The sequence below is a fragment of the Volvox carteri genome, assembly GCF_000143455.1.
Source record: "Volvox carteri f. nagariensis unplaced genomic scaffold VOLCAscaffold_61, whole genome shotgun sequence".
NCBI lineage: Eukaryota > Viridiplantae > Chlorophyta > Chlorophyceae > Chlamydomonadales > Volvocaceae > Volvox > Volvox carteri.
The window spans coordinates 707858-724596 of NW_003307604.1; the positions used below are offsets into that span (position 1 = coordinate 707858).

General features: G+C 62.7%; 3 protein-coding genes across 3 annotated transcripts in view; 1 reads left to right on the forward strand and 2 right to left on the reverse strand.

Annotated features, from left to right (window-relative positions):
* VOLCADRAFT_97540 (uncharacterized protein) overlaps window positions 1-2703 on the reverse strand; it is a gene marked incomplete at both ends in the record, with an annotated part of 3949 nt that extends 1246 nt beyond the window's left edge. Inside the window, 5 exons of the mRNA XM_002956497.1 lie at window positions 221-231; window positions 369-502; window positions 879-1384; window positions 1511-2470; window positions 2614-2703. Of these exons, the coding sequence (XP_002956543.1) occupies window positions 221-231; window positions 369-502; window positions 879-1384; window positions 1511-2470; window positions 2614-2703 (1701 nt within the window). The remainder of the gene's footprint in view (window positions 1-220; window positions 232-368; window positions 503-878; window positions 1385-1510; window positions 2471-2613) is intronic.
* Window positions 2704-3382: 679 nt separating this feature from the next.
* On the forward strand, window positions 3383-8048 carry VOLCADRAFT_119422 (uncharacterized protein; the record flags this gene model as incomplete). The annotated part of the gene is made up of 12 exons (XM_002956448.1): window positions 3383-3443; window positions 3729-3871; window positions 4204-4293; window positions 4534-4671; window positions 5034-5276; window positions 5485-5613; window positions 6035-6139; window positions 6438-6506; window positions 6760-6874; window positions 7250-7341; window positions 7539-7574; window positions 7836-8048. 12 exons carry the CDS (start codon window positions 3383-3385, stop codon window positions 8046-8048), a joined length of 1434 nt encoding a protein of 477 aa, XP_002956494.1.
* A 1413-nt stretch (window positions 8049-9461) lies between these two features.
* Window positions 9462-15664, reverse strand: VOLCADRAFT_67026 (uncharacterized protein; the record flags this gene model as incomplete). Its single annotated transcript, XM_002956498.1, has 8 exons — window positions 9462-9660; window positions 10158-10337; window positions 10745-10938; window positions 11743-11774; window positions 13921-14088; window positions 14998-15051; window positions 15168-15264; window positions 15533-15664. 8 exons carry the CDS (start codon window positions 15662-15664, stop codon window positions 9462-9464), a joined length of 1056 nt encoding a protein of 351 aa, XP_002956544.1.
* Between the last annotated feature and the right edge of the window lie 1075 nt (window positions 15665-16739).

Here is a 16739-nt window from a genome sequence, read left to right on the forward strand (position 1 = left end):
GGAGGGGAGGGGAGGGGAGGGGAGGGGAGGGGAGGGGGCGACAGGTGGAGCCAATATCGCCGGGGGGGTCACGTCAAATCGTTCACGGTGCATGTACGGCAAATTGCATTTACGTGGCGTGGCAGACACGGCGGGGACACATGCATGGTATGAGAGGGTTAATACAAACACACACACGCCCGTCTGAGTTGCTGCCGGGGTGACTGACTGACTGACTGACTGACTGACTGACTGGTTGACAGACAGACAGACAGACAGTGAATGGATCTGACGACCCGCACACATACCCATAAACCCGGTGGCGCAGCGAACCACCACTACCTCCACAACCTCCCACTACCCACTCCCACTCCCCAGCCCATCCGCACCTAGCACCTCCACCAGCAGCCACAACACCGACAGCCCCGCGTACACCAGGGCCCCAGCAGCTGCCAGCTCCAGGGGGGCGAACCTCCCACTGTGGACACCCAGTCGTACAGTGCCCAGAGCGTAGAACACGCAGCTGCAGTACAAAATGTGTGTGAGAGGGGGGCAGTAGTCGTGGGGCCCTACACCCCATCAAGTAACACCCGCACACAGCCGCACACAGTACGGGACATCAGGGCATGGCAGTTGTGGCAGTTGGCGCGGTTGGTACGGGCTGTAACGGTCACTGAGAGGGACCAGGTCCGTCCTTCTCAGCTGCTGCTGCAGGGGGCCAGGCATGGAGAGCTTGTGAGCCGCCGCCGCCATGACGTCGTGCCGCCTCAGCTTCACCGGGCGCCTCCCCTCCACTTACATACATCCCTGGATCCACCTGCCAGCTAGCCCTTCCGGCCACGCCGATGCCGCCCTCCCCACTCCCCCCCCGCCAGGGGCCCCCTGGACCTAACCCGCACCTGGCCAACACGTAATTGGCGCCCATGCTCTCCCGGGACACGGCCGGGGCGAGTGAGGTACGGCCCCAGGTCAGCACCCGGGGGCCCGCGTGTGCCGCCAACCCAGCCGGCCCCCCGTCCACCCCGGCTGTCTCTAGACGCATGGAACGAGACACCCCCACAGCGCCCCCAACACTGCCAGCGCCTGCTGCTGCCGCCGCGGCCGTTAGTCCTGCTGTGTCGATCCCCCCTAGCCCCGCTACGCTACCGGGCCCACTGCTGCTACTGCCACTGCCAGCCGCCGTGATGGCTACTGCCGCTGCGGCCGCTGCTGCCGTCCGCCCGGACCCGTCCAGCGCCACCATGGCGGCCCCCAGCACTCCGAAGCAGCAGGCCCCCCACACCACCGCCGCCACCCTCTGGCCGCTCAGCGCCACCAGCAGGGGGGTGATGAGGCTGGTGGCCTGGCCCAGAAAGGCGACCTTGGTGGCGCTGATGCGCTCAACACCCCAGGCGCCGAGTGCGGCCTGCACAGGGCCCCCGGAGGGCGGGCAGCCCAAAGGGGGGGTTGAAGGTCCGTATGGGTGAAGGTGAGGGTTGAGGGTTTGCGATGAGCCCCGGTGCGGGCTGAGGGTGAGGGTTGAGGGGCTTACCGCGCAGAAGCTGTAGGTGCCCAACTCCACTCCCACAGCTGCCAAGCTGCCCAGTGGAGCCGCCAACAGGTTGGGGCTCCGACCCCCCCCTCGGGGGCCCCCGCTTGGAGGGGCCCGCCGGGGGGCCCCAGCAGCGGGACCCGAGTCAGACTCCCCCCCAGCGCCATCAGCCACAACACCGCTCAGGACGGACTCCACTGTTGACGGCGGTTGTGGCGGTTGTGGAGGTTGCGGTGGTTGCGGGGTCTCCTCTTGGCTTAGGCAGCTCCGAGCCGACACCAGCAGCCGGGGCTCCTGGTCGCCCTCGTGAGGCCCCTTCCCACACGGGCTGCTGGCGGCCGCCGCGGCCCCCTCGTCACCCGGCAGGTCGGAGGAGGACACTGCGGCTGCGGATGGATGAGCGCCCGGTGAGACCACGTGCCGGGTGCCTTGCAGCCCTTGTTGCTGGTCATGAGTGTCTTTTTGTTGTCTGGCGGTGGACTCCTCGCCGCCTAGCCCTAGCCCTAGCCCTGGCAGCCGCGGCAGGGCGGCGGGAAAGAGCGTCTCTCTCCGGCGACCCCGCCTCCCTCCCGTCATGCGAACCATAAGGCCCCGTAACGCGGCAGCACCCGACCGGATGGCTGACCGCAAGCGGGACGTGATCACCCGACCGGGACCCGCAGCAGCTTTCCACCTTGTCGCTACCGCCTGGACCCCAGCTGCGGCCCCCGTCTTGTCGCTCTCTCCGCGTCCGGCCCAGGCGCCCAAACCGCTGCTGCTGCTGGTGGAGGTGGAGGTGGCTGTTCTGTTTCCGAGTGGGAGGCTCCCGGCGAGCAGGAAGGCGGCCGCCAGCAGCGCCTGGGCCGCCGTCACGAGCGCGGCACTCGGGGGGCTTGGCTGGGAGAACAGAAACTTGAGCACCGGGCTGTAGGACCCCCACAGAGCTGCCACCGTTAGCAGCAGTAGCATACCGATCAGGTGCTGTGATGTGAGGGAGAGGGCAGGCCGCGCGTCTGGTGGTGTGCAAGGTTAGGGCTGCCAGGTGCTTCGAAGGTATGTAGCGGTGTAGAAATCTTGAAAAGAATTTTGGGTTCATCTTGTGTTAAATACGTTCAACCTCTCACCTCGGAGCGGCCGGCATTTTCGATTTTGGTGCTCCGAGCTCGAATGTGGGGTAGGTCCAGGTCCAGGGCGCCCGATCCACGCTCCGCCATTGAAGAGGGACGATGTGCGTGCAGGTGATGAAGACCCGTCGCTCCAGGGCTAAAGTTAACATAGTCAGTCGTTTCGTCCCGTAACGAGGTCCTATTACCCGGCATTCAAGACACGAGGTCCAGCCTGATCCCCTTCGTCCACGAAAAATACGTCGAAAGTTGTGCACAGATTCGTTGTCAAAAATCAGCGGTGCTATTCGCATGCGACCATCGCTGGCAGTTCGTGACAAGCTGTTGCGAACCGGCCAGGTTTCAAACTGCAATTAGTACGAAACCCTATTGCATTTCTATTGCCCATTCAAGTAGTTGGTTTTCGGCATATCGGTTTTGGCTTTATGGAGACGAGGCATAACACAAACAGTCATACTGAGCTCAGATCAGCGATTGTTTGTTTGTTGAAACTGGTTGTAACCAGTCAATACGCAATGGCTTGGGGTTCTAACCGTTGCAAGTTTCGTTGCACGCATCGTCCCATCGACGTACTCGAATTGATGTACGGAAATTCATGGGACTAGGCTTTTAACGCTTGCCTGCTATCCTCTGAGAAGGTTTGCTTACATTAAATCTAACCATGCCTGAAGCATTGCGTTGCGCTATATAATTGCCTCCATTAGCATAGCTTCTGCGCTCAACGGGAGTTTCGTTAGCCACACTTCAAGACCACCTGTGCTGTTGTCACATGGATTACGAGCGTTTTCTGAGTGCTGAGGCGAAACGCTTCACAACTGCGTCGCTCGCAGGTAGGCTAGCGTGCAGACGAGCGTGCAGCTGTCGGAACGAAACCACCGCTGAATTCGATTCCCGCTCGGAGCTCCTCAATAACGTGGCGCGCAATCAGATGATTCACCCTTTGGGTCCTTGACGGCAAGGATGTGTACCGCTCGCCCGCGGGACTGCTGCGGGCGGTGCAGTGCACTCCGGGGCAGTGGGCCGGGAGCCCTGGGAAGCCCTGGGTCCGGCCCCCTGCGCCTTCACGAGGTCGTACCAGCACCCACACCCACCTGCTGTCTCCCCACCACCTCCAGATCTGATGCACCGGTTCGCGGGGGTGGAGGGCGTCATCAGCCTGGCTGCGGGACTGCCCCCGGCGGAGGCCTTCCCGGTTTCGGAGCTGAGCGCCGTGACAGTGGATGGAATGCGGGTCGTGCTGGGGGCGGAGGGACGCCAGGTACGGCATGCAGGCGTCAGCCGGCTCGGGCTACATTCCCCTCCCTTAGACCCTCATACACACACATGTACACACACACGTAGGGAGGAGGTTAGGTCAGCCTCCGATGGACTGTGTCTTGTCCTGCACAGCATTAGGCACAGTGACCCTCCTGTGACGGCTTAGGGGTGCAGGGGTCTACTGAGAACATCCAGAGCCGTGGCCTTGGGAGAGAAACTGCCTTCCCATCCCCACCCCACCCCCGGGGGGAAAGAGGGACATCACGGAAGCCATCTGACATCGATTGTCCCCTCCTGCCCTTCTGCACCCATGTACGACACTGTACTGCACAGGCATTCCTGGCCCAGCAATACAACTTTAACCCGCAGGGCTACGACCCCCTGCTCAACTGGCTCCGAAACCTCACCGTCTTGCTGCATGGAGTGCAGATAAAGCATGCAACTGCTCAGCCTTGCCCGCAGCGGTTTCCACCACCACCACCACCACCACCCGCTACCGCTACTGCTACTGCTACTGCTACTGCTGTCGCTACTGCTGCACGTGTTGGGGAAGAGGCCGTGGGGGGTTCAGCGGGCGGCGTCTGTGGCCCAGTCCCAGCCCCGGTGGATGGCGGCGACCGGGGCGCACTCGCACCCGCCTCGGCGGCCCCTCTTGCAGGAGAGGCCGCCCCGGCTGGGGCCCCCCCCTGCAGCAGCGGTCCCCCTCCCCCCCTCCGCGACCTCGTGCTCACCAGTGGCGCCATCCACGCCATATTCGCCATCGTCAGCTGCCTCACGGAGCCGGGGGACACACTGGTGGTGGTGAGTGGAGGGGGCGGGGCGGGGGGAAGGGGGGGGGAGCAGGTGCTCTGTGTTTCCGCAGTCTACGTCCGCACACTTCACCACAACCAGGAGCCAGGCCTCCTCTGACACCGGCGCCGACGTGAGTGGGGCTCGGATATATCCCAGTAGCGGGCGGAGGGGGCTCAGTGCGAGGGGTCAAAAGGCGTATTATTGGTGGTGGAGGGCGATGGGCAGTCCCCCGGGCCGCATGGGCCTCATAGACCAGCCAACACTCGGTCTGTGTGTGTCTGTGTCTGTGTCTGTGTCTGTGTCTGTGTCTGTGTCTGGTGTCCTGAGGCCTCCCGCCGCCGCCGCCACCCACCAATCGCGCGCACGTGCAGGACGAGTACACATACACACACGCCCTAGAGTGCGTGTTTCTTCCCCGGGGCTTGCGGCTGCTGCCCGTGCGGGGAGACGGGGAGGGACTCGACCCGGAGGACCTGGACCGCCGACTACGCTGTGCCGCCAGGGCCGCAGAGGCGGGGGAGTGCCGCCGCCCGCGGCTGCTGTACACCATCCCCACGGGGCACAACCCCACCAGCGCCAATTTGAGCGAACAACGCAAGCGGCGCATACTGGAGGTGTGTCCGTTTGTCTGTCTATGCATCTGTCCTCTCTGTGTTGTGTCTCTGTCTGCCTGTCTGTCTGTCTGCCTGTCTGTCTGTCTGTGTGCGTTGGGCGCAAGAGCTGTCTGAGGAGGGATGTGGAGGGGGCGGCACGTGGGGGCTTCAGCGGATGCGTGTGTCAGGGCCGGCCAACCGTGTCGTGCTCCGTACGCCGTACACGCAGGTGTGCGAGGCCCACGACCTCCTGATTCTGGAAGATGACGCCTACTACTGGCTCTACTACCCGAGTGAGGGGGAGGAGGGGGAGGAAGGCGCGGAGGAGGGCGCGAGCTGCCTCAGCGAGGGGGTAGCTGTGAGCCCGCGGCGGCCCCGCCCTGTCCCCGGCCTCCCTGGACTGCCCAGGTCCTTGCTTGAGATGGACGCGGGCGGGCGGGTCATACGAGTGGACACCTTTTCGAAGCTGCTGGTGTGTGTGTGTGTGGGGGGAGATGGAGGGGGCGAGAGAGGGCCAGGGGGCTGTGTGGTGGTTCGGACCTTGTTCGGGTCGCGGCAGCTTGGGGGGAAGGTACGGAAAGGGGGGAAGGGGTAGTGGTCCGCTCCTGGAGCGCTGCATCGCCATCCGGACCATATCGGTCTCAAACTGGGCTGAGTTCCCTCCGTATGTACGGCAGCAGCCACCGCCTAGGAGCCCACCGAGCTCTGCACCTTCCACCCTCCGCTTTGTGCCGGGGGGTTTGGCGCCCCCCCTGTCCGCCTCCCGCCCCCACCCGCAGGGCCCGGGGTACCGACTGGGCTGGATCACCGCTCCGCAGCCGCTGGTGGCCAAGCTGGCTACCTGGGTTCAGGCCAGCACGGTGGGGCCGTGCAGCGCAGCGCAGGTGGGGGGGGGAGGGGGGCCGGGTGCCGTTGTGGGCGGCGGTTAGGGGTATGTCGTACGGGTGGAGGCAAGGGAGGTTTGTGCCAGTTTGTGCCAGAACTGACGAGTGAAAGTGCATTTTCGAAGTGCATGTATAGTTTGTACGGCTGTATTGTGTACGGCTGCAGTATGTACGGCTGCCGCACGAGCTCAGTGTTTACCACAACGTTGCCTTCCTGACCGCCCCCAGCTGCGCACTCTGTCTGCGGGTGTATGTAACTGCGTATGTGTGTATGTACTTCCTGTATGCTGCTCCTCAGGTTCTGGTGGGGAAGCTGCTGCAGCAGTGGGGGCTGGCGGGCTTCCAGGCGCATGTGGGGAGACTGCAGGTGGGGTTGGGGATGAAGGCAGGGCTGCTGCTTATTCCCCGTCCCTCTCCCCCTCACACACATACACGACGTACATCGCGGCTCAGTTCAACATACAACAAATGTTCATTTCTGATTCGGTCATCGCTCACTCATCCACCACCACCCTGGGGCCCCTTAGCGAACACGGCCTTCCCCCCCCTTTGCAACAATACACAAGACATCCCCGTCCTTCTCGTCTGCCTCTGTTGTGCACTCGCTCACTCAACCCCAGGCCCTCTACGCGGCCCGGGCCGCCGCAGCACATGCAGCGGCGGTGAGCCACCTGCGGGGTCTGGCGGAGTGGCGGCGACCCGCGGGGGGCATGTTCATGTGGTTGCAGCTCCTAGGTGCGGGAGCAGTGGTCGTCATATACCCGGGGGCGGGGGAGGGGGAGGCAGGAGGGAGCAAGGAGGGAGCAAGGAGGGAGGGACCGGGGTTCGGGTGTGGATGGGGCTGAATGACCACATAGGGTTCGCAATCCCTCGAGGAGAAAGTGGGATGTGATGTCAGATATGCCGTATACCCGCCGTACACCCGTCTGTGCTAGCGACTCGCTTGATATCGTAGCGGCGCATATTTTATCTGCCTTCCTGTCAAGCCCCGTACACAGGTGGGGTGAGGTGGGGTGGGGTGAGGTGAGGTGGGGTGAGGTGAGGTGAGGGAGGCTCGCCGCCATGCACCGCCTGTTGCCGCCCGACCCGACACTGCGCCTCATGTTGCAGGTGGACTGGATGCTGCCGCGGTGGTGGACGAGCTGGTGGCGGCCAAGGTGGTGGTGGTGCCCGGGAGCTTGTTTGCAACCAGGGGAGTAGAGGTACGACAATAAGAACGAAGACTGTAGGGGGCGTACGAAGACTGCCATAGCACCCCTAACGTGGGGCGGGATGGGTGCCTCCGCCACCACCACCACTTTATTCCCGCGTGTGTGCAGGAGAAGTATCAGGTCTGGATGGTCGGGTGCATTGTATTATTGGGATTCGCCGCTACCCACATCCCCTCACCCACCCACAGATTGTCCGACGGTCTTGGATGGTCTTGGTGGGGCAGGTGGAGCAGAGGGCGAAATAAGCCTAGGCGTCACGGAGACCGTGTGGGGGGCCTGTCATGTGAACTCAGCTTCAGTTGCTGTGCTCTCGCTCCCTAGCTAGCTAACTGCGCAAGTTCCTGACACCAGGCCACCGCACTCTCACACGCACTTTTACCAACTTGTGTCTGTAGGGGCTTTGGCCTCCGCCTATTTGTTTTTGTCCTCTCGGCGTTTGCATTCCAGCTGCGCTGCACAACTTCCCGTTGGCGACTACCGCGCAGGCGACATTGGAGCCGCCTGAGGCTGCGCACCAGCCTGCTGATGGTGGCGGTCACGTCGCCTTGCAGCCGAGCAGCGGCGGCGGCAGCGCGGGGAGCCCCAGCGGCGGCTGCTGCCTGCGGCTGTCCTTTGCGGGGTGTGCACCGGAAGTGTTTTCAGAGGGCGTAGCCAGGCTGGCAAGTGTGATACGCACGGCTCGCTCTCGCTGTAGCTAGGTGGGGGGGCTGGTTGGCCGGTAAGTAGTGCCGGGGAGCTGGGGGGCTGGGGGGCTGCGTCTATCTGCCGGTGTAATATATTCAACATGCCGCCAGCGTTTCGGCAGCGTTTGTCCTCCGCTGGCAAAATGGCAACATCTAGGGGGGGGTGAGGGGCACAGTGTCTACGTGCAGCGAGCGCTGGAGAGATGCATGACGGTTCTGAGGGTTGAAGGCTAATGGCCGCAACGACATTGCGATGACATTCCATAAGTCTGCAAATGTCGTACCATGTTCGTACAGGTTCATCGAAGATGCTCGCTCGTGCTCCTCTCTAGTTGCGAGTCTGATACTTATGTACGACATCCCCCACCAGGCAAATTGCATTAATTTTATTGGGTGTACATACATACATACTAATTTGACCTTAGCTCTGTGCATGATAAGGCGAATCTGTGTACAAGGGTCATGCGCACTGCTGCACATTGAGTTCGTTGGTTTCCAAGGTTGCGCAGCGGCATTCTGTGTGGACGGACTGTGCATTGAAGAGAGAGAGGTTGTGGAGAGGGCCGCTTCTCATGTTTGCAACAAGGTTGGGAAGGAGTCGGCAAGGGCATGACCGTTAATACCGTTGCACATTATGTACACTAAGGTGCCAACACAAATGTATATTAAAATTATATCGGCCCTGACCAGGTTGTAGAGAAGGCGACCCTAAAACCCCTGTAGTACTACAAAGCAACGAGCTTTGATAGGAGTAGTAGCCGCTGCATCCAAGCACGACACGAATGCGCGAACGATAAACTCACGCTGCGACAACCCGCTATACACACAATGAAATACACACACATTACACGCAGCACCTTTCCCCGGCAACCGCTACCACCAGAGTATCAGAGGCCCAAAATAGTCCTCCAAGCTACAGCCTGCAAAAACCGAAATACTACCGCACTCCCGCATCCAGCGCTTGTTTAGTTTCTCAACGAGAGCAACATGCACGTATGTAACATCAGCACTTGAATTCTTTTGGCTTCGTGCATAACACGAATGCCGTTCATGCGGCATGCATCAACATCAATCCAAGTCGCGCTATCCAAACACACTCACCGCACCCCCGAGTCGAGCTCCCCTGCGTCGGGGCCGCATGTCGGGGTTGCTAGTGGAGCTCTAGCAGCCGCTCCCCAGGCCCCTCTGCACTACCTAGGGGGGGGGACCGCAACGGCCCCCTGGCCGCCAAGCTGCGGCTCTAACACACACACACCGGGGTGGGCACTGCCCCGCGTTCCTCTCCTCATACCAGGTGCTCGCGTAGTGGTGTGTAGTGGTGTGGTGTGTGGTTAGGGATAACGCGTGTTGTTCCCCCCCAACCTTGCACGGCACACAAACAGGCACACACACAGGCACACACACAGGCACACGCACCCTCGCACCCCATTAGGAGGCCTCGTCACTGTAAAACAGCATGTAGGCCTGGCAGGCGGTCACGTCCTCCACACTCACGGCCGTCACCCAGGCGTCATCGCACTGGTACCAGCTGCCCCCCGCGGCCCCGCCGGGCCTCACGAACACCACGTAATGGCCCCCCGACAGGTCGCCCTTGTGGCTGATAACGGCAAACAGCCGGTAGCGGCAACTTGGAACGGCGCCGAATGGCCCACTGCCACTGTCGCTACCGTGGCTGCCACCACCGGTGTCGACCGCAGGCGCGGCAATCCCAGCACTCGCGGAGCTTGGCTCGGACTTGACGGGGTCCGTCCAGTTAATGTCGGGTGGCTGTGGGCGCGGCGGAGCGTCCGTGCTGCCTCCACAGCCGTCCGCAGCGGGAGCTTGTCCATTGCGCATGCAGTACCTGACGCATCCCGCATGCGTACCGCAACGAACAAGACGGCAAGACAAAATTAAAAACGACAGTCATGCGCCTGTGGTGGTTTTCTTTGTCAGGGGCGGTACAAGGTACGACAAAGGATACTACTGCATTGGCGACGGAGCCGGGAGCTGCGGGGAGCAGTTCGTGTGGATTTCCAGGATGAGAATGGCTTCCGGACTTCCCACGACACGAAACGCCGGCTGGTGTGGATAACAACGCAACCCCACACATATGCATGTCTGTCCGTATGTCTGTCTGTTGACGAAACAGTGTCATTAAGACCTCCTAAATCGCCAAGAGCAGGTTCGCAAGGAAAACGCTGGAAACCGCACCTTTCACGCAGGATAGCTGGTGTCGTGTACGGCGCCAAGTCCAGAGAGAGGGGGAAGTGGAGCTTAGTCTGCACGGGACAGGGACGGAAGGGAGGCCAGAGCTCCTCTTCTCTTAGCGGCGAGACATCCATGCATGACGAGCTGATGGCGGCGGGGGGGACTCTGCACACCTCTGGTGGTGAGGGCCGTTAAGCGAGCAAACAAATGATAACCCCAACCGTGCCGAAAGCGTCTGGTGACATGTACGACACAGTTTGACAGCTCCCAAGCAGTCCGCTACTTGGCCCACCTGGATCTTCCTGGCGGAGTGGCGGCCCCCGGGGGGGGGAGGAGGAGGTCGGCTGGGCGCCGCAGCCGCAGCAGTGCTCCCCCCATGTGCCTGTCCCCCTACAGCTGCGGACTGCGAGGGCGGCCCTCCGTGCGGCTGACCCGCCTCCGAATCCGGTTGCTGCGACTGGTAGTGCTGGTGGTTGTGGTCGTGATGATGGTGGTGATGATGGTGGTGGCGGTGCTCGAACCGCTTCACATGTAGCGCCAGTACGGGCGGCAGGCGGCGTATGGAGAGCTGCTTTACAGCGGGCTGTTGCTGCTTACAGGCGCTGCAGACCCAGGCCTCCCCCGCGGACAGCCGCTCCGGAGTGACGAAGTGGCGCAGACAGCCCTGCAGGGTGGCATGGCCAACCGCTCCCTGCGCGCAGCGGGGCACGGACGGCTGTGTGGGTCAGGTGGCCCTCACCACAGGACTTCGCAGTCGTTCAGCGCCGCTGTGTGCAGGCCTTCGAAATGTACCTGTCATGGCACTGCGATCCTTGTGACGTCTCATGCGCGCGGATAAGTGGGCTTAGCGCTTGAACCCCTGTTGACAACACATAGCTGAATAGGACTGTGGCCAAGGAAAACAGTTCATACCTACCAATTGCCGCACATTGTTGAAAATAGTTTGGCATACCGCAGCTCGTAAAGATAGTGGAATTAGGCGCCCCTACACCTGGTGCAAACTAGAGCCACTGATCAGGTTGCCAACGTCCCAACCGCCCCTGTCAGGCCTCTGACCTGCGCCGAGTGGGGCCCATGTACCGCATCGGCAGCCTGACTCGCTCCGGGCTGACGGGTCGACCTAGGGTCCGTCATCTGCGCCGACGAAGCCCCCGGCTGACCCATCTGGGGCACAGCGCCGCTGCCGCCACGTTTCGCCGCACCAGCGCCTCCCCGCATCACGCGACCGCCCGCACCCCCTCGGCGGCCCCGGCCCCGGCCGCGCCCCACCCTGCCTGTCCCCACACCCGCAGCGCCCCCTCGGCGACCGCCCCACGAGCTGCACGGCGCCTGCCCCTCGGGACATGAGGCCGATGGCTGCGATGTTGCCAGTGGGGCCTCAGCCGCACCCTCTTCCGGGTCCTGGGCTCCCGGGGCAGCCGTGTCCTCCGCGCAGGAAACACTGGCGCCGGGAGTCGCACCGCGGCTGCCGGGGTCGCCGGCCAGCAGCCCATAGTCAGCTGCCGGAGCAGCGGCTGACGTTTGCGGCTCCGAAACCTGCTCCGTGGCCCTCTCCCCTGCGACCGAGCCACCTTGTGAAGCGCCAGCCCCCGGCAGCACCTGGGGGACATGCAGGTAGTCCATGAAGGTGAGTCACACGTTGGGTGCACGAATTCCAACTCCGCAAGCTGGTCGACCACCTAATCCGCAAGGTGCTCAATGTGACGAATATCGGCCACTACTATTTCGCACTGGCGGAAGGCGTCACCCCCCAATTATCCAGCTCCAACGGGCTCTCACTCTGCCACCGGATCCGGTACATACATACATACACGCTTAAGATTCCTCCTCCTCCCCATCCTCCTCCCCATCCTAATCCGTCCCCCCTCGCACCGCCCGATCCACCAAACACCCTGATCCCTTCCTCTCTTGCTCTGCCTCCTTGCCTGCTGAGAGTGCTGCTGCACCGGCAGCGGCTGCGCATTGGCGCCCTTCTCAAAGCCCACACGCGGGGAGGTGATGCAGTCGTCCGGCTGGTTGGAGGGCGAGGCCGCACCTTCCACCGGGCCGCCAACACCGCCATCAGCAGCGCTTTCTGCGGCCGCCATCGAGTCGCTGGTCGTGCGCGGGAGGCCCTCCACTGCTTCCCTGGAACCACCAACCGCCGCAACCGCCAACACGGCCGCAGGCTTGTTGTCGTACCTGCCAGGGGCACCCGTCGCTGCTGCTCCTGCCGGATGGCTCCCCAGGGTCCCCACCACCGGAGCACCGCCGTGCGCTCTGACAGCTGCACCCGAGTCCTGAGCTATTCCCGTGACTGAGTTCGGTGCGGCGAGGGAGGGAGGGGCAGGAGGGGAACCAAGATCGGAAGCTTGGTTTCGCAATCTCGACATGTCGGCGGTGGGAAGTCCTCGTGCGTGTTTGCCTATAGGGTGCACATAGCACTCGCCCTCTGTTTCACTTTCACAAAGATTACCAGCTTGGCAGAGGTAGGCCTGCTTTACGAATCCACCTATGCTGTTCCGTTGAGCGACGTTAACACGGTGCCCAGGAGGGACAGCGAGTCCGCACCATCTTGCCCCTTGACCCCGTGGCCCCCTGGCCCCGCATGCCCCTGCCGCCCTCGCACCCAACCCCTCCACACCCCTCCCGCACCTGTGGACCCCGGGAAAGGTCCGCAACTGTCATCTGACGCGGTGCTGGTGCCCTGTGCACAGCAACACATAAAAATACACACACACACACATCGCGGGCGGGGAGGAAAGGGAGAGATGGCACCTCCACCGACGCCTTCATGGGGACAGCATCTGACTGCTGGGACCACGTCCATCTCGTCTGTGTGCAACAACCGGAAACGGAGCGGACAGGGCGCCCCGGTGCCGACGCCCGCCCGCCCGCATTCCGATGTCCAGGTCGCAGGTCGGCCGGAAGAGTGCGGGGAATCACACACCTCCGTGCACATGTAAATCCCCTGTCACGGCGCGGCACAGTGGGGTGGCAGTGCAGCCACCAGGGCCAACCTACTCACCTTGCTCCGCAGATGCAGGTTGTGAACAGCCCCTGTAGGGAAACCTCGCTCGCAGTGCCGCTGCCCCTCACTCTCTCCACCCTCCTCGCCCTCTGTGGGTACACCGCCGCTCCCCGTGGAGGGCGAGGCGCAAGGGCCCTGGTGGCTGCGGCCCGGCTGGGCCTCATCGCCCTCCCTCTCTCCTTGCTCCTCGGCAGCCAGAGCAGTACCAGTTACGCCCGAAAGGGATCGCGACGGGGAGGGCACGGACAGCGTGGACAGCGACGAAGGTCCCCTGCATGTGGAGGCGGAGGGCCGGACAGCCACCGCAGCTGCCCGGTGGGACGCGCCGTCGGGCTCGGTCTCCTCCTCCCCTTGGGCGCCGGCCAGCAGGTTGGGCGCCAGAGTGGGGGAGGAGGCGGGCGTGCTTTCCGACACGAGCGGCCTACTGCCGGCAGGTGTGTAGGGCAGGTGCGGTGGGCCCGGGGCCACTGCGACCTGCATGCCGGCCCGGGCGAAGGTGGGCATGATGTCTTAGTTCCGGGTAGGAAAGGCGAATGCGACTTAGGGTTTTTAGGCTTCTTCCCATTTGCACCTAGGGGGCGTTTGTAACTTCACATCGTCAGAGACCTGTGTGCATCCGGCTAGCTTGTCATGGTGGTAACATGCGCTCCCAGAGAACCAGGATTGTCCCCTTCCCTGACCCCGGACGCACCATGTCCAAAGATATGTCTAGGAAAGGGTCGTACGCAGTGGACGTGTGACCACACACAGAGCAGGTCACATCGCTCCGCAGCACCCCACCGAACACGGCGTCAACCAGCGGGACAAGACCGCGGCCGCGGCAGCTGCCGACCCCCGTGTTGGGCTGCACGCCCGCTTCCGCCACCGCCTCCGCCTCAGCGGCCCCAGCGGCACCAGTTGCTGCAGCCGAGGGCTCCGCCCCGCCAGTGGTCCCTTCGCCTCTGGCCGCCTGCGGCTCCCCACACCGGCCTGCAGAGCTGCGGCACAGGACGGCAAGACCGACGCACTCATTCCGGCAGATCAGCACAGGAAGCAGCTTCCATCAGACCAACATCATACACGGCGTGTGCACACAGTACTACTAGGAACTCACTGCGCCTTGCAACTCGCGTAACCCCCACCCCACCATATCAACAACACCCTGCACCAGAGTTCAGCACGCAAATGGGTTCGCCCCGTCTCATGAAGTACGGTGTAGTGGCCACTGTACGAACCTCTGCACTGCCGGCTGCCGACTTCCGCTCCCAGGCGGTGACCTCTCCGCTGCCGCTCCATTCGACCCCCCCACCGGCTCCGAGAGACCCGCTTTGGCCACCGGAGGAGGACTGCTGCCGGCACCACAGCCGCCCTCCACCTGAACGCCGACACCGCTGTGGAGAGTATCAAGAAGGTCACGTGGTGCGCGGGGCAAGGAGGCAGAATGGGGCCAGATGGACCAGCCAGTATCCCAGGTAATTACCGCTTGGGCCACCAAATTGTGAATGTTCGTCCACAGGTGTCCTACCGAGTGCCTCCCAAGCACCAGACAAGCCGTTTACTGCTAATGAAGGTACCGACGGCCCAACAGGAGACGCAACGCGTTGCCGTACGAGGTCACATCCTTAGTTAAGCGACCGACATATCCCGCTTACCCGCCGGGGTCGCAACTGCCCCCTCACTCTCTCCCCCCGGTGGTTCACCTGATGGCATGTGGCTGTCTGGGCCCGGACGCTGGGCTGGTGCTGGCATGCGGTGGCGCCACTGGCTCCGAAATCACCGCCGCACCGAGACCTGACAGCGCGGACAGATAAAACTCATGCGCGTCTTGCTGCCGGTAGCCTGTGGGGCGCGGTGGCAGTGGTCAGCAGTGGGCAGCTCGGTAAGAGCTCTTACCGGCCCGGCCATTACCAAGATGATGTGACCCTTGCGGTTGTCCTATCCGGCACTGACTGTACCTGCCAGGCTGTCGGCAAATGTCCACCACGAGTACAGGAAGTCCGTGGGGCTGAGGGGCGCCCGGTCGCCCGAGTAGGCGGCAGCGAACACCGCGTCCTGCAGAGGGAGGGGCGGCGGGTGGGAGCAGCCGGGCTGGTTCTCCCTAACACACATGCGGGCACAGGATTTCTGCAGACGGCCTTGCCTTGCATGACATGGACGACCTGGGCACAGGTATGAGACATCAGCTCGATAGGTAGATATGGGAGGGGGGCGCGTGATAGAGAGGGGGGTTACGCCAGGCAGCAGGTGCCCAGCAGCTCTCAACTGGCCAGGTTGCAGCTTACTCTCTGAGCAAGTAGAGGCCCGGGCCCGGGCAACGTACCAGTTCGCAGGATAGGCAGGGGACCCCGGGCGACTTGCCATGCCTGAGGCACGCGCTTTGCGAATGCCCCTGGCCTAGGAAGTAGTTCCTCATCAACGGCGAGTGAATGAAGACCTGCGGCCGCCACGACATGGCATACGTAGTGCACAAGACTTCACGAGGTGTGCTCACTCGCGCCAGTAGCCCGGCAGCAGCTGGTGGTGTTGGTGATCAGTCTGCGCACTTACGCGGCGACTTCCAGTGATAATTCTTAAGAGGTAATGGACGAAGAAACAATACAAGCGAGCATGCCTATGATCCGCGGCAGGACTACCGAGTACGAACCGTGAGTCCCCACCGACCTGCAGAACGCTGTTCATGAAGCACGTGTTCCCCAGGTTATTCAGGCCACGAAGGCCGGCTGGAAACCCATCTGGTGTGACGTCCACGCCACAAGTAGCAGCCGCCCATCCAAAGGGCGCGACCTTGTTCACCTGCAACCAGGAGCATGTCCCGATATGCATGCATGGGGGCGGTGGTGAATAAATGCAGGCAGTCTGACGTGTCCGCACCGGGATGTCAGCCGCCCACCATCTGGTGTGGTGTGGGGCGGGGTACCATACCTGAAACCCTGGTGTGCACTCCGTACCGCCGTGATCAGCTGTGGTGCTTGCGTGCAAAGCAGGTGCAGCTGCGTGTGCTCGCTGGACTGCCAGTACTGGATCTTTAGCGGCTCGGGCCCGTTTGGTTCGTACATCGGGCCCCGGGTCGTGATGTGGTAGCCCGGGCCTCAGGCCCCGGTCGAGGTAACGCCTTGCGACGTGGGCGAGCTGCAATCACGCGGGCAGGGCTCGGTCACCGAGTGACACACAGCTGGACACACGTCTGGGCCCGGGTGGCACATGGAGAGGCGGTGGGCAGTGTTGGGGACATCACTCGTGCGAACCTGGCGGCCTTCATCAAACGTTGAGTGATAGACGTAGTCATTGCAGGTGCAGCAGTACAACTCCGATCGTACAATATCGACGAGCAATCCAGAGCCTAACAAGACATGTTCATGAAGGGAAGGAGTTAGATAAGCCAATCCTGAAAGGGGGTAGGCTATGCACAAATTACTTACCACACGCGCACCCTCGGAGCAAGCTGCGCCCTGCTGTATCTGCTTCTGCCGCAACCCCACATCTGTGGGACACTGCTTGTCCGCACGCGCAGCACGCGTGGGAGGCGT